Source organism: Nuphar pumila, chromosome 14, assembly GCF_984573655.1.
Source record: "Nuphar pumila chromosome 14, dmNupPumi1.hap1.1, whole genome shotgun sequence".
Classification (NCBI taxonomy): domain Eukaryota; kingdom Viridiplantae; phylum Streptophyta; class Magnoliopsida; order Nymphaeales; family Nymphaeaceae; genus Nuphar; species Nuphar pumila.
Genome location: NC_143262.1, coordinates 68,122,017 through 68,137,418, shown reverse-complemented (window position 1 = coordinate 68,137,418; position 15,402 = coordinate 68,122,017). Strand labels below are relative to the sequence as shown.

Below are 15,402 nucleotides of genomic sequence, written 5' to 3'. Positions count from 1 at the left end.
TAACAATTAATGCATATATGATTGAACCATGCAATAATTTAGAACCAATAAAAAAATCACATATCGACCAATTAATAAATAGACAAACTTTCAAGACCACATATTTGAAAATAAGCAAAAAATAAGGAAATCCCAATAAGGATTCACACAAGTAAAATAGGAGTACCCACGCACTCAAGAGCAATCAAATGCACATAATAGCCATTATGGGCATACATATACGACATTTTACTAATGAAATGCTTAAAAAAGTATGTAATAAAATATGCAAAATTTACAAAAAACAAAGTGCAAAAGCACATACAAGTCCAAGCATTGACAACATAAAGATACTAAAGCACAATACAAAAACAAAATTGCATAAGTATAGGTCCATTTTGAGACAATACAAAAAGCCAACAAAGGGCAACATAAGCAAAATATATATTTGTTCATTGAATATATGCTTGAAAACAAAAACATAACCTTATACAAATTATGCAAGACAATTAATCATTGGATAACTCATGTAACTAAAGCATATACAATGCAAAATGCATGAAAATATTTCAACAACTATTTCTCATAAAATAGAAAATGAGTTTAGACAAATTACGAATAGATTTAAAAAATCTCAAACATCTCAATGAATTTTGCAAATTAGAACATTGGTTTAATCACCACAAACAATCACCTCTTAGGCCTCAAAACCTCGAATATCAAGTGTATCAGCGACTAGAACAAAAGCATAAACATCATGCCACTATGTAAAAACATCTCTTGTCTATATATAATGACACTTAAAATAACGTATATCAGTGACTAGAACAAAAGCATAATGCCAACGAAGGGCTAAAAAATACATACAAAGGTGTAAATAAACATCTCTTGTCCACATATAATGACACTTAAAACGAGTGTATCAGTGACTAGAACAAGAGCATAATGCCAACGAAGGGCACAAATCGCACACGAAGGTGTGAATAAACATCTCTTGTCTACATATAATGACATTAAAAACAAGTGTATCAGCGTTTAGATCAAGAGTATAAAGCTAACAATGGGCTAAAATCACACACAAAGGTGTGAATAAACATCTCTTGTCTACATATAATGACACTTAGATAAGAGGCATAAGAAGAAGAAAATACTCGAGATAAGAAAGTTTGTAATGAAAATACACTATTTCCATAAAAAAATATTAATTTTAAACATATTTCAAAACACCATGGTTTCAAAAAATAGATAGTCATCACAGATACACATAATTATAAGCATCCATAATAAAGGCAATGAAAAAAAAAATGAGTGATACAACACACCCACAATCAGAGATCACATAACTGTCAGTTAGAGTCAAACTACAAGTTGACAATTTAAAATGATATAAAACGAGGTGCATATAACTCACCCCAACAAACATCTCTAATTCAACAATAACAAGGCGAAGAAGAATGATGCATCTCTGTGATGGACAACACAAATGCCATAAGGAGGCAATAAATACTCACAAAAATCAATTTTCAAATAAGTGAGTTCATATGTTAGAACTGATTTGAAAAATAAAGTATCAAATCAAATCCTAATAATGCTAGATGTAAATTTCGAATAAATATAGTGCAATCATATGCACAACAAGTGTCAATTGATGCAATTATATGCAGTACAAGATGTCTTATGACAATTTTCATAATCTTGAATAAGCAAATAATTAGTAATGCCTAATATAGGCACTCTTCATAAAGGAGGTGGAATTATGAAGTTTGCGAATTTCACAAAAGATCATAAGTCTACCAATGAGAACCAAGTGTACTAAGCAAATCTTATACAAAAGATCAATAAATCTTAGTAAAGAGATAAAAACACATATGACTTAAAAAGGTAGAGCTAAATCATAAGTCTATTATGAAACAATGTAATAAAGTATGCGGAAATATAATCTAAAAATGCAACAAGCATTAATCAAAACCAATAATGGACATGTATGATGGCACAAGGAAAATACAAACAGAAAGTCTACAATGAGACAATAGCCAAGCCTTAAAAAAAGCAATACAACAAGTAATAATTAGAAGAGCTTTATTTAAGAGAGCTCAAAAGCAATTCAAGACAATCAAATTGGAGATTCTCAAAAATATCAATATGCAAGAGAGAAATCTCAAAAGATAAACACATTTTATATGATAACAAGTCAAGTTTATACCTTTAAATAATTAAGGCAAAAAAAAAAAATCTCAATCCAACACGTGTCATTTGAAAATAATATTTACTTAATAGAGCAATATTACTCAAATATATATGAAATAACACATTAAATAAACCTCATTAAAAATAGATCACGATAAATGATTATGCTTTATCATATCATAAAAATTTCAAAGATAGTCCATACATATGTCAATAAATATATTTTTTAGTATTTTTCCAAAACACATAATATTATAGTAAGCCACATATTCAACTTGAGTGGATAACTATAAAGGTGTTCTCTAAGGAACACACTCACAATATGACAAAAAGGGGACAAAAAAGAGGTATTTTAATATAACACAATCACAAATCAGATAAGAGGATACACAATAAGGAACAATACAAAAAACAAATATTTTTTGATCAAATGAAATGAGTGTGTAGAAGCATATGCAAAATATAGTTTTACACTACACATATCCATAGTCTAAGACATCAAAGCATCACAATCTTTCACAGACTCCACATAAAATATTTATTTTTAACATAACTTCCTTTTAAAACCTACCATACATATAAAAGATAAGAGGCCAAAGATACATATCGGAATGCAACACCTTTGAATCCATTTAATTTACCAATAAGAATTTTTTCCAAGACCGATGCCTTACTCTGATACCATGTCCCAAAATAGTGTGGATTCCAATGCACTCCAAGATGATCTCCAAGACTCAAAAACATTATACAAAACTTAAGAATTGAAAGACACATATCAAAATGTAAAAAGATAATTTTATTCATAATGGACATTAAAAGAAATACAAAAATAAAATTACATTCAAGCCTCACTACAATACACTCAACGAAAAAAAATGAAACACCCTAATACTACCCATCACTCTCTCACCTTACAAAGGTACACACCCTTCCATATTTATGGAGAAAAAAAAGAAGAGAAGAGGGGGAAAGCTCTCAAATGGGAGAGGGAGCTCCCAACGACTAAAATTCTAGCAGTTGGGAGTCAGTCTATGCTAGTTTGACTTCTCCCATATATATATATATATTACATTAATCTTAACAGTGTCCCCATTCCAACCCCTTACAGGTTTATAAGAAAGACTCTTTGGGGCCAGGATAGAAATGAGACATGCATGCTAAGGAAATCAGTGCACATGCATACAATTTTCTGGGGTTTACAGAGAACTACTGCAAGAGGGTTGTGAAAAAGTTGAGACCGTCCTTGGTGATTTTGAGCATAATAACGCACGCTTCAGCCCACCAAATTTGCACTTCCACATTTGCAGTTTTCAGCATTGGTTTCAGAGCCCGACGGGTCCCTCCCTTGTGGGTAATGGTGTATGCTTAGTAGCACTCTCGGCCACCACCAGAAATCGAAAATCCAAACAAAACAGAAAGAAAGAAAAAAAGTGTTATAAAAAACGCGCCTTGAGGTGCAAAAGGTGCGCCTCGCCTTGAGGCGCGACCCTCTGTGCCTCAAGGCGTAAGCCTGAGGCGCAATTTTTTTTTAAAGACTTCTGAGACATAATCAAATAGATTTTTGTAGGTTAATCTCATATATTTTCCAGTTATTTTAGTTATGTAATAAGTTTCTTAGTATATTACTATATTTTAACTGTTATTGGTTAATCTCGTATATTTTTCAGTTATTTCAGTCATGTAATTAGTTTCTTAATATATTTTAACTTTTGTTGGTTAATTTCATATATTTTTCAGTTATGTAATCAGTTTTTAGTTACTTTTATATGTTAATCTCATATATTTTAACTTTTGTAGGTTAATCTCATATATTTTTCAGTTATGTAATCATTTTTTAGTTACTTTTATATGTTAATCTCATATTTTTTAGAATAATCTCATATATTTTAACTTTTGTTGGTTAATCTCATATTTTCCAGTTATTTCAGTTATGTAATCAGTTTCTTAGTATATTTTAAATTTTGTTGGTTAAACTCATATATTTTCCAGTTATGTAATCAGTTTTTTAGTTACTTTTATATGTTAATCTCATATTTTTTAGAATAATCTCATATATTTTAACCGTTGTTGGTTAATCTCATATATTTTTCAGTTATGTAAACGCTTTCTTAGTATATTTTTTCTTTTATTGGTTAATCTCATATATTTTCCAGTTATGTAATCATTTTTTTAGTTACTTTTATATGTTAATCTCATATTTTTTAGAATAATCTCATATATTTTAACTTTTGTAGGTTAATCTCTTATATTTTCCAGTTATTTTAGTTATGTAATAAGTTTCTTAGTATATTTTAACTTTTTTTTGGTTAATCTCATATATTTTCCAATTATATAATCAGTTTTTAGTTACTTTTATATGTTAATCTCATATTTTTTAGTACTTATTTATGATTTTCTATTTCTTATTGGTTGTTATTTCATCAATAAAACATTTCTTTATTTATTTGTATTTTTAGATATTTTTTTTATAATTTTTTAAATGTTTTTAAATTTTTTTTTTAGGCTTACGCTTTGCGCCTCGAGGCTTACTTCGCCTCGGTTTTTGGTGGAGCGCCTCGCTACGCGCCTCAACGCTTTTGACAACACTGGGCGTGGCCAATATATATATATATATATGATTTGCGCATCGCCGTAAGTCGTCAAGCATCACCGATGATCAAAGACCTCCAAGGATTCCCAAGCAACGTGCACATCACCGATTAATGGTGCGGTACCCAGTTGCACATAAGGGGAAAACACTCAAAACGAGAGAAGAACCAATAGAGCGAAAGGGGTTGCGCCAGAAAGGATCGGTTCAGGGAGGAAGCCAACCCCCACGAAAACCACTGACCGACTATTCAACACAAGCAAAAACCCTTTCCCCCCCAAAAATCGAGAAAGCCCCTAACAAAGAAACGAGAAGAGGCTGAGCTCGAGGTTCAACATGTCAGGGGTGGAAAATCCCTCAAAGGAAATTGCCGCCCGACCGTCCGGCCAAGAGACACCGGAAAACCCCTTCTTCTCGTTGGCAAAAACCCACTCCTTCATCTCTTTCGCTTGAAAACCATCAAACGCGGCTCGATAGCTCGATGCCGAGGTGCGACACCCTCGTCCTCCACCTTGAGAGCAGGGCGCCGTTGTCAGAATGTTGGCCTCGGGGCAAATCCGTTTCCGGGAAAAGGATTTTGGTGAAGGGTATAGGGTTTTTCGGTTTAAGATAGAAGGGTCGACCCTTCTTCGTTTTTCTTTAAAAAATGTTTGGTTTTATTATTTTAATGGAATAAGATGTTTTATTTTATTTCAATCCATATAATTTTTAAATATTCCATATAAGACCATTTATAAATTACTATACAATGGTTCTGTTTCTGAATTTTTTCAGAAACGCTTGTTGGAAAATTCTGTAACAGGGTCTCTGTTTATTAGATTTCCAGGAACAAGTATTCTATTTTTCTGAAATTAACGAAAAGTGGCTGAACTTTTCTGATAACCTCAAAAAGGTTTAGAATATTCTAATACAGGTTTCCTATCATTATTTTTTCACAGAAACCGTCTTTTGACTTTTTTGATATTGCAAAAAGGTGGTTATACTTTTTTGATTAACTTAGAAAGTCTTTGTATTTATGGTTTGAGGTTTCTAACTATATTATTTTCTCAGAGAGGCTTTTGACTTTTTTGATTTTATAGAAAAATAACTATTCTTTTCTGATAAACTCGAAAAGTCTCAAACAAGGTTCTGGTTTATTGATTATTACCTATGTCACATGGGTACGGGTACGGGTGCGAGTGCGGGTGCGACAAGGGTGCGGAGCAATTTCAAAAAATTTGGACATGGGGATACAACTATCTATATATATATAACAATAATAAGATTATAAAATTTAAAGCAATAAGTTGACCAATCAAAGTTGACAAAATGTATATAACAATAATAACAATAATATATATATATATATACATATAACAATCATAAATGGACAAAAATAGACTCGTTCAAAGTTGATCGAGTCCAAAATTAATTTTAATAAATGGACAAAAATAGACTTGGTCAAAGTTGACCGAGTCCAAAATGTGGACGGACTCGACCCCGGTGCAATGATCGAGTTCGACACTTCATTGACTGTGTCCGCCCCGTGTCCAAAGCCGCACCCGTGTTGGGGCGTGTCGACGCGGGTGCGTCGACCTTTTAGCCGAGTCCGCGTGACTTAGATTATTACAAAACATGGTCTCTAACTTTTTTAATATTATAGAAAAATGGTTCTACTTTGCAGAAAACCCCTTAAGTGTGTTATTTGCTTATGAAAGCTAAAATTTATTTTTTTTGAACATATTCTTGCACATGTTACAATCTATGTCACAGGGATTCGGCTAGCAGGGTGCCGCACCCGCGTCAACGCGACTCGACGAGGGTGCGGTCAACCCGACCCTAGGTGCGTTGACCGCACCCAGGGTCATTTTTGTCCAATTTTTTTTTTTGGATTTTTAAATTTTTTTTGCCCTATGAAATGGGCTGCGGAATTTAAAAAAAATTCTTTGGGGGGGCGCTACCCTGGACCCCCCTGGGACCCGCGCCGGGGGGAGCCCCCGGACCCCCCTTCCTGCAAGGGCAAAAACAATGAATCAGGCTCCACAACTCATCACTTTCATCTTTAGGGACAACCATATAAGATAAAAAAATGGTAAAAAGTAAGTTGGGCATAAATGTCATGGACCTTAACAGCTACCATACCTTCATACATATAGACTATACATGATATATATATATATATATATATATATATATATATATATATATATATATATATATATATATATATATATATATATATATATATATATATATATATACATACATTTTTGCCCTTGCCGCACCCCCGCACCCGGGTTTTTTGGAAGTGCCGAATCCCCGCACCCGCACCCGCACCCATGTGACATAGGTTACAATTATGTTGCATGCCTAAACTATAGTAGTAAAACAAAAAGTTTAAATTATTTATTTTGTGAGAAATATTGTTTAGAATTACTAGTTGACAAAATATTTTAATTAATCCTAGTATTTCTCTATGTTTAGGCAAATGACAAACAAAATAATCTTGGTTTTAGTAAGGTCATCGTATCTAACTAGAATAATTTTATTGGTTATGGGTATGGATCTGGTTAGTTTTGGGTTCATGTATGTGATTAGTCAAACCCAAAAAAGTTAGTGAGATCTATTATAATCAAACCCATATTATGTTGTTTATGTTGCAACATATGTCAATTCGGTATTTTGAAAGGCTTGATCTATTATAAAAAGTTTTGTTTTATATCATGATCTAATGATGATAATAAGGTATCTTAATGAATAATAGTGAGAATGAGTCATAAGATACATGATTTGCAATGACATTAGAAGGAAAACTTTCATATGCTTAAGTATCCTAACCTGAAACACGATTAATGGATTGATGGGCTGTGGATATAACATATGTGAAATTAAGTTGGTCCTATGAACAACTTAGGTAATCATCCATTAAAATTGTATCACCTTATTGGGATTGGATTGATTCAGTCATTTTGGATCAAGAACATGCGTTGTGGATTGGTTTGCATATATTGATTCAAACTTGGATGCAATCAGATCAATTGGCTTGTATTAGTAACTGAATTGAACTAATTATGATAAATTCAATTATATTCATTTAAATCAGGTCATGTGAAACTGAGAGAATTGATAACTCAGTTTTGAACATGATAGATTCTATTTTGGTTGTTTTAGTCTAAGGTTAAATCATATCAAACTTTGTAAACCTTGTTTGGATCTATTTACACCAAGTTGGATCTATGTGATGTGTTTGGATTTGGAAGATTTGATAGGACTTATTCGAGTCATGCAACTCATATTGAATCAGTTTGGATTCAGCCTTTTGGTTCAAACCTCATGGATTATATGTAAAATCAGTTTGAATGAGGCTCCATCGTGCTTATTATGATTGGATCAGAATCAAGCCAAGTTTACTTAGACCCATTCTGATGATTCAATCTGAATGAGCCTTAATGGATTGCTCGAGGTTGTATGAACTGTATCAGATACAAACAAATCGTTTTGGATTTGAATAGACCTAGTTGAGGCAATTTGATCCAATTAAACCAATTTGGTTAAATTGGACCAGATAAAGATTAGATATTCTTGGCTTAAACTAGATGGACCAAAGCACAGGTCAATCCCTCTTAACCATAAATATTGTTTGGTTCAAATCAATGATAATTAATCTTGATTAAATGAGTTAGATTTGTTTTGTCCATGTGAATTGAAAACTGAAAATTTGGTTCAAACTCATGCAATAATATATTTGAGGATCCAGGTTGGAGATGGATCCAGATAAGCATAATGGAATTATGGAATGTTTTATTTTCCTATGTGCTTTGGATAGTCTTGGTCCAAATTTTTTATTGGATCAAAGTAGTATCATGTTAGTGTTAGATCAACATATATGATCCGATCTGATCCACAAATCCTTGGAGCTTATCCACAAGGCAACACCACATTTACCAAGAATAACTCACTGCACAAATGTAGCAAGGATGGTCTCGATAAGAAATAAAGAAACAACCTTTCAAACTTACCTTATCTACTCAAGAGATATCAACTGGAATCTCATTTGATAAGGATATCAAATGTAACAAAATTGAAGTTGGTTGTAATCCTGAGAGATCCATCACATCTCTTAAAATAGTGTAATTCCCCTTTTATAGTGATATCTCACATGCGTTTAAGCGTTGAGCGTGTGAGACCAAAACTATCGTGGACGTTAACCGCTGAGCATCATTTTTTCTTCTTTGAGTTTTCTTTCTTTATCGCTAGCATCTCATGTTTTCATGGTATTGGAGCTGCGAATCGGCAACTCATTTTTGAGAATGCACGCTATTCATTGTTGTTTGGGTGTTGGAATCAATGGCAGGTTATGTAGGGAGAAAGCACTGACACATAGTGGACACATGACTAAGTCTTATGAGTCAAGTAGACGTTCCCTCCAATTATTGGACATTTGCCTTGAACACAACAATCTACTTGATAAACCGGTTACCATCCCCTATGACTCAAAATCGGTGTCCATTTGAGATCTTGTTCAATCAACCTTTAAAAATCTTTGGTAGTACCTGTTGCCCATGTCTTCGACCATACCGATTTACCAAATTATATTATAAAACAGAAAAACATGTGTTTTTAGGTTATAGCAATTCCCACCATGGATATCAATGCCTTAATCCAAAAACTGGCAAAATCGTTGTTTCCAAGAATGTCGTTTTTGATGAGAACCAATTTTTGTTTAGTGAGACACCTACATCCTCTCCCACAAAATTGCCAACTCAGTTACCAATTCCCACTAGTCTCCTCCCTGCTTCGTCTCCTATGCCTACTCATGAATCAACCCTATCAAGTTTGTTAAGCATACCAAACCAACCTACCTTACCTCATCCTGAGTCGTATACCCAACTTACCTCATCCTAGGACACAATAAATGAAGTAGAACTCGTCTCTACTCCTGACTCCAGCCCAACCGATACCCATCATCTTCCTATGGATCCCATACTTGAACTTGATCCAATTTCTCCTCCTTTGCGAACCCACTCGATGATTACTCAATCACAAGATGGGACCAGCATTCTTAAAGTCTATTTGTCCACCCTACATCCTCTTCCCATTATTTTGTTAACCTAGGCCTCTTAAGACATAGAGCCCAACACATTTCGCCAAGCAAATAATTTTTCTCACTGGCATGCTGCTATGACAAAGGTATTTGATGCGTACTTCATAATGCCACCTGGGTCCTTGAGCCTTCCAATTCCACTCAACATGTTATTGGTTGTAAGTGGGTTTTTAAAATCAAACGAAGGGCAAATGGTTCTCTTCAACATTACAAAGCACAATTAGTTGCTAAGGGGTATGATCAAGAAGAAGGTATCAACTACTTTGAGGCATTCAATCCTATAGTCAAACCAATGCTTTTTTTCATGGGGATCTTCATGAAATTGTTTGTATGAAACAACCGCTAGGATTTCAAGATCCTCGGTTTCCACATGCTGTATGCAGGCTTAAGAAGGCTTTATATGGGCTTAAACAGGCTCCTCGAGCATGTTACCAAAGACTCAGTAATACATTGCTCACACTGCGGTTTCATAATTCTCTCACAGATACTTTATTCACATTGAAGACCAAATCTCTAGAAATTTTTCTCTTGGTTTATGTTGATGATATTTTGATAACTGACATTCTATTTTATTTGTATTGTTTCATTTCAGTAACATATATATCTAATAATTATTCTCATTGCTATCTTTTTCATTTACTTATTAGTTAGCATAAATGAGTATGCTTCAGACTTATGTCACATGGGTGCAGGTGCGGGTGCGGGGATTTGGCACTTCCAAAAAACCTGGGTGCCGGGGTGCGGTAGGGGCAAAAATGTAATATATATATATATATATATATATATATATATATATATATATATATATATATATATATATATATATATATATATATATATATAAGGGGGGTCCGGGGGTTCCCCCCGGCGCGGGTCGTAAAGAATATTTAAAAATCAATTTAAGCTATTTTTTTACATTTTATTAAAAATAATCGATTCAAGTCAGTATCATTATCAATTTTCTGACGATACAATAAGCATCGGCCGATCCAGGCCACCCATACTGACAACACTGGTTTTTTCTACTCGTTAATCTAGCGAGGACAATAATAAGCTGAAGGCGAAGGACAAGATGGCTCTCTATCTTATCAAAAATTTTACTGCTTTTTTATAGTAAAAAGCAGATGTAATGGGTCTCAAACTTCGATATCACTACATTGAACTCAATTGAGAGAGACGAATGTTGGGTGCGCAGTTTACTTTATGCTCTCCATTGTCGACTCTCTTTGGTGCACAAAATCATCGAGTGCTGTGTCGTTGAGAATTAAAGAGTGCCTACGAGGGCAGGGTACCCCTGACGGCAAACTGCCACAAGGGTTACAACAATGCCGTCCATCATGCTGGCCTGTGTCATATAGGCAGGCACTCAAGGGACCCCTGGATCTCTAGGGTCATAATCAACTGGGCACAGGTATGTCAGTAGCTTTTAAAGGTGGGCCACAGAAGACATGGTGGTCGTGAGGCCCCCACCCGGGGTTTTCCTTGCTTCAGCCAAGGTTCCTCGTTATGAAAAAAAAAACAGGGCACCTCTCAACCTCATTACATGACACCCCCAATCAAAACAGAGGTTTGTGGATGTTATTAGAAAAGGAAAGACCGTGGAGTCACTTCATAGTTTTTTCTGCTTTTTGTCACATTTTAATTAAAAGGATGGAGGGAAATGGCGCATCAAGCTGTTAAAAGGGCCTACTTGATCATTCTTTTCGAAGAACTAAAGATGGGTAATAGATTTAAGAGGTTAGAATATTAGATGGATGCTTGGCATATTCTTCCTTTTTGGGGTTTGTCTTGTCGAGGCCATTTGTTATGCAGCAGCCTTGTTGCTTAGCATCCAGATGCACTACTGCTGACCATTCATCTCAACATCTCTTAAGATGGATGAACAATGCACCCATCTTCAGAAATGCCAAGATGGGTGGTTATCAGATTTTGTATCCTGCATCTGAAAGAACCATAACTGAGAATTGTTTAATCATGTTTCCCCAAAAGAAATGAAACATAATCATTTTGAGTTTGAAACCTCAGCCAAACACTTGATTTTTTTTAATCTCTTGTCTACTTTTTGTGGAAAAACCAATCACATTAGTTAAGGCAAAGAACCCCAACTGAACTTAAGAAACGAGTCAACTCTACATGGGTGAAGAACTATTAGTTTTTGTCCTTTTAAAAAAACAAAAAAAAATGGACCATCCGCAACCCATTTCATAGGGCAAAATTAAAAAAAAAATGGACCAAAATGACCCTGGGTGCGGTCAACGCACCCAGGGTCGGGTTGTCCGCACCCGGTGCCGCACCCGCACCCGCACCTGCATCGAGTCGCGTCGACGCGGGTGCGGCACCCTGCTAGCCGAGTCCCTGTGACATAGCTTGAGACTAACATGGATATCCCTGGTTCCATCTAAATAGGAACTTTTTCTTGTTCTGTTGTCTTTTTGATTTGCAGATGACCCTATTGCAAAGAGATCAGCTTCATCTCCAAATACCCATTTCCCAGATAGCACATATGTCATGTCCAGTAATTTGGACACACCCATAACAAAGGTATTCAAACATTCATGCAGTTAGTGGCTAATCTACTCTCAATCACTGAGAGATGTTATTTAGTGGAAGGACTTCAACTTCTTAGATATTCGTAACATAACTAGTTTTATGCCAGGATTGTCCATAGATCTCAACTGTTTCTAATATCTGAAAATGTGTGTCCATCTTCTGTAGGAAGGCCAAAATGATGCATCCATTTTAGTCGAGTTGCAGAAACGATTGGGAATTTCAGTTTCTAGTCCTTCGGATGCCGAAGCTGGTCTTCCTGATGAACTGAATGACAAGGAACTTCTTGAACTATCATCCAGGCTTGCTTCCAAAGTGAACCTAACTAATCGCAGTGAGAATGATCTTGTTCAGGTATATACCATCTTGATATAGAGCTGTTTTTCTCATTGGCAGCATGCTTATGTTAAATCTTGTGTTGGAATAGGCTCTTCGTGAACACTGGATGAAATCTTCATCAAGGTCCATACAACTGCAGGAGCTTGGCCCTTTACTTCGAGATTATCAACGCCTGATTTCCAGGTATCAATTCTCAGTCTATCCTGCACGATCTAATGACCGCTTACTGGGATGGAATTTCTCTAAGTTTAATCTAAGAATGAACTTTTAGATACTTAACTTGGATCAGGCGATTCATGAAACCACAGTGTTCTGTTTAAGGTTGTTTGTATAGTTTGCATTCATGAAACAATCATGCGTGATGTTTTAATAGGATTTTACTTTTAATCTAACTTCTACGGTATGGTTGAAAATATATTTCTAATACGAGTTTGGTCCATCTCTCTCTCTCTCTATATATATATATATACATATATGCACATATATATAGAGAGAGTGGTAGCTGCTTAATCCATAAGTGCTTAATGAAAACACACACATGCTAAGCGTCCATCGCGCGCATGATGGACATTTAGCATGCAAACAAAGCAAAAAAAAAAAGTTTTAACGGCGCTTTTTAAGGGCCGCTAAAAACAGTTTTTTTATACCCAGGGTTCCCCCACAATGGTATTTAGCGGCGCTTTTGAAGTGCCGCTAAATGTAATTTTTTCCTTGTTTGCACAATGAGCGTCCATCATGCACGCCCGATGGACACTCAGTGCACATGCATTTCGTATAAGCACTTATGGATTTAGCAACTACCACTTTTCCTATATATATAATAGTCACCTATATCGTTTAAGGTATTATGTCAGCGAGGGTATTTTTCTCGGAGAGATTTTCAAAAGTTGAAAAATCTCGGGAGTTTAAAAAATTGGAAAAAATATAAATAATAACCAAAAAGATAAGAAAGTAATAAGTTTTGCATTATTTTTGTTTAAAAAATATAAAGAAACAAGTTTTAAAGGTTTTAAAAATATAAAAGAAATAAAAAAATAGGAAATGCAAATTTAAAATATAAAAAAGAGTTTTTTTTCAAAAAATATTGTGATATTGTCTTCAGGCAATATTTGAAAAATATCTCAAGATATTCCCTTTAATATTAGCTACCTTAAAATATCAGTATTTCTAGCAATATTGGTGACAGTGATATATATATATATATATATATATATATATATATATATATATATATATATATATATATATATATATATATATATATGAGAACTGAACATGTTAGGTCCACTTTTCTTGTTCTGCCCTTTAGGCCCCATAGTTTGAAGTGTTTTGTGATAAGATCTGAACCGTTAGATGTGTTTATCATGCTCAATTTGGTGGGAATCGACTCTTGGATCATTTTTGTGACGAAAAAATGTGATTTTATGAGTCGGGCAAAATTGATGCCGTCGTAGCCATTGATTTTGGATCACCAAAAAACCCTCTATACAGGCCAGATTTTAGTGATCCAAAAGCAGGTTCCCAGTAAACAAAACACATAGATCCAATCTATGGTGTTAGATGTGAGAAAAATCGCAAAAAAAAATACAATTTTTGAAGGGGCCTAACGGGACAGAACGAAAAAAGGGGCAGCACCATCACATTACACACTCTCTCTCTCTCTCTCTCTCTCTCTCTATATATATATATATATATATATATATATATATATATATATATATATATATATATATATAGGGAAACTGGAATATGTTTACCCACCAAATATGTTTGCTGGTATGAATCATGATTTTCATAGGTATTTTTGCAAATCTAACCCTGCAGATGCATTCTGCGTGGTCCATTTGCTAAGAATCGATTGTTGGATCATCGTAATCAGATCAAGAAATGCAATTTTTTATGCTTGAATACAACAACAACAACAACTATGCCTTCATCTCAAAATAATTGGGGTCAGCGATATGAACCAAGAAAATCATTCTTGGTCTTCCACGTGAATCCTTCTCCTCCAATCATTTCTGTCCAATGTCATGTCGTCGGTGAGGTTCAAAGCATTCATATCCTTTCCTATCATCTTCATCCAAGTCTTCTTAGGCCTACCCCGACCTCTTTTAACTAATATATTTTCCCATTTCTCCATCCTTCTAACTGGAGCATCATTAGGCCTTCGCTGAATGTCTAAACCACCGTAAACGATTCTCTCTCATCTTATTTTCAATGGATGCAACACATACCTTCTTACGTATCTCCTCGTTTCGAATCTTATCTTTTATTGTATTTCCACACATCCATCGAAGCATACACATCTCAGCTACACTCATTTTTTGAATATGATGTCTCTTGGCAGCCCAACATTTCGTACCATATAGTAAAGCGGGCCTAATTGTCGTCCTATAAAACTTTTCCTTCAACCGCAATGGCATTCTACGATCGTACAACACTCCAGTTGCACTTTTCCATTTCATACACCCAACCTTTATCCTATGATTTACATCTCCATCAATTTCTCCATCCTTTTGAATGATAGATCCCAAATATTTGAAACTGTCATCCACCGGTATTTCTTGCTCACCATGCTTCACTACACTCCCATCACTACTTCGTTGCTTACTAAACCGACATTCCATATATTCTGTCTTACTCTTACTCAACTTAAAACCTCTTGCTTTCAATGTCTGTC

The 15,402-nt window shown here is 34.7% G+C and overlaps 1 protein-coding gene across 2 annotated transcripts in view; it reads left to right on the top strand.

Moving 5' to 3' along the window:
- LOC149816913 (Galactose oxidase/kelch repeat superfamily protein) overlaps positions 1 to 15,402 on the top strand; it is a 166,202-nt gene that overhangs the window by 94,511 nt on the left and 56,289 nt on the right. For both annotated transcript variants that reach the window (XM_089987740.1, XM_089987739.1), the window contains exons 12-14: positions 12,280 to 12,377; positions 12,552 to 12,737; positions 12,811 to 12,905. In XM_089987740.1, coding sequence (XP_089843866.1) covers positions 12,280 to 12,377; positions 12,552 to 12,737; positions 12,811 to 12,905 — 379 coding nt within the window. The remainder of the gene's footprint in view (positions 1 to 12,279; positions 12,378 to 12,551; positions 12,738 to 12,810; positions 12,906 to 15,402) is intronic.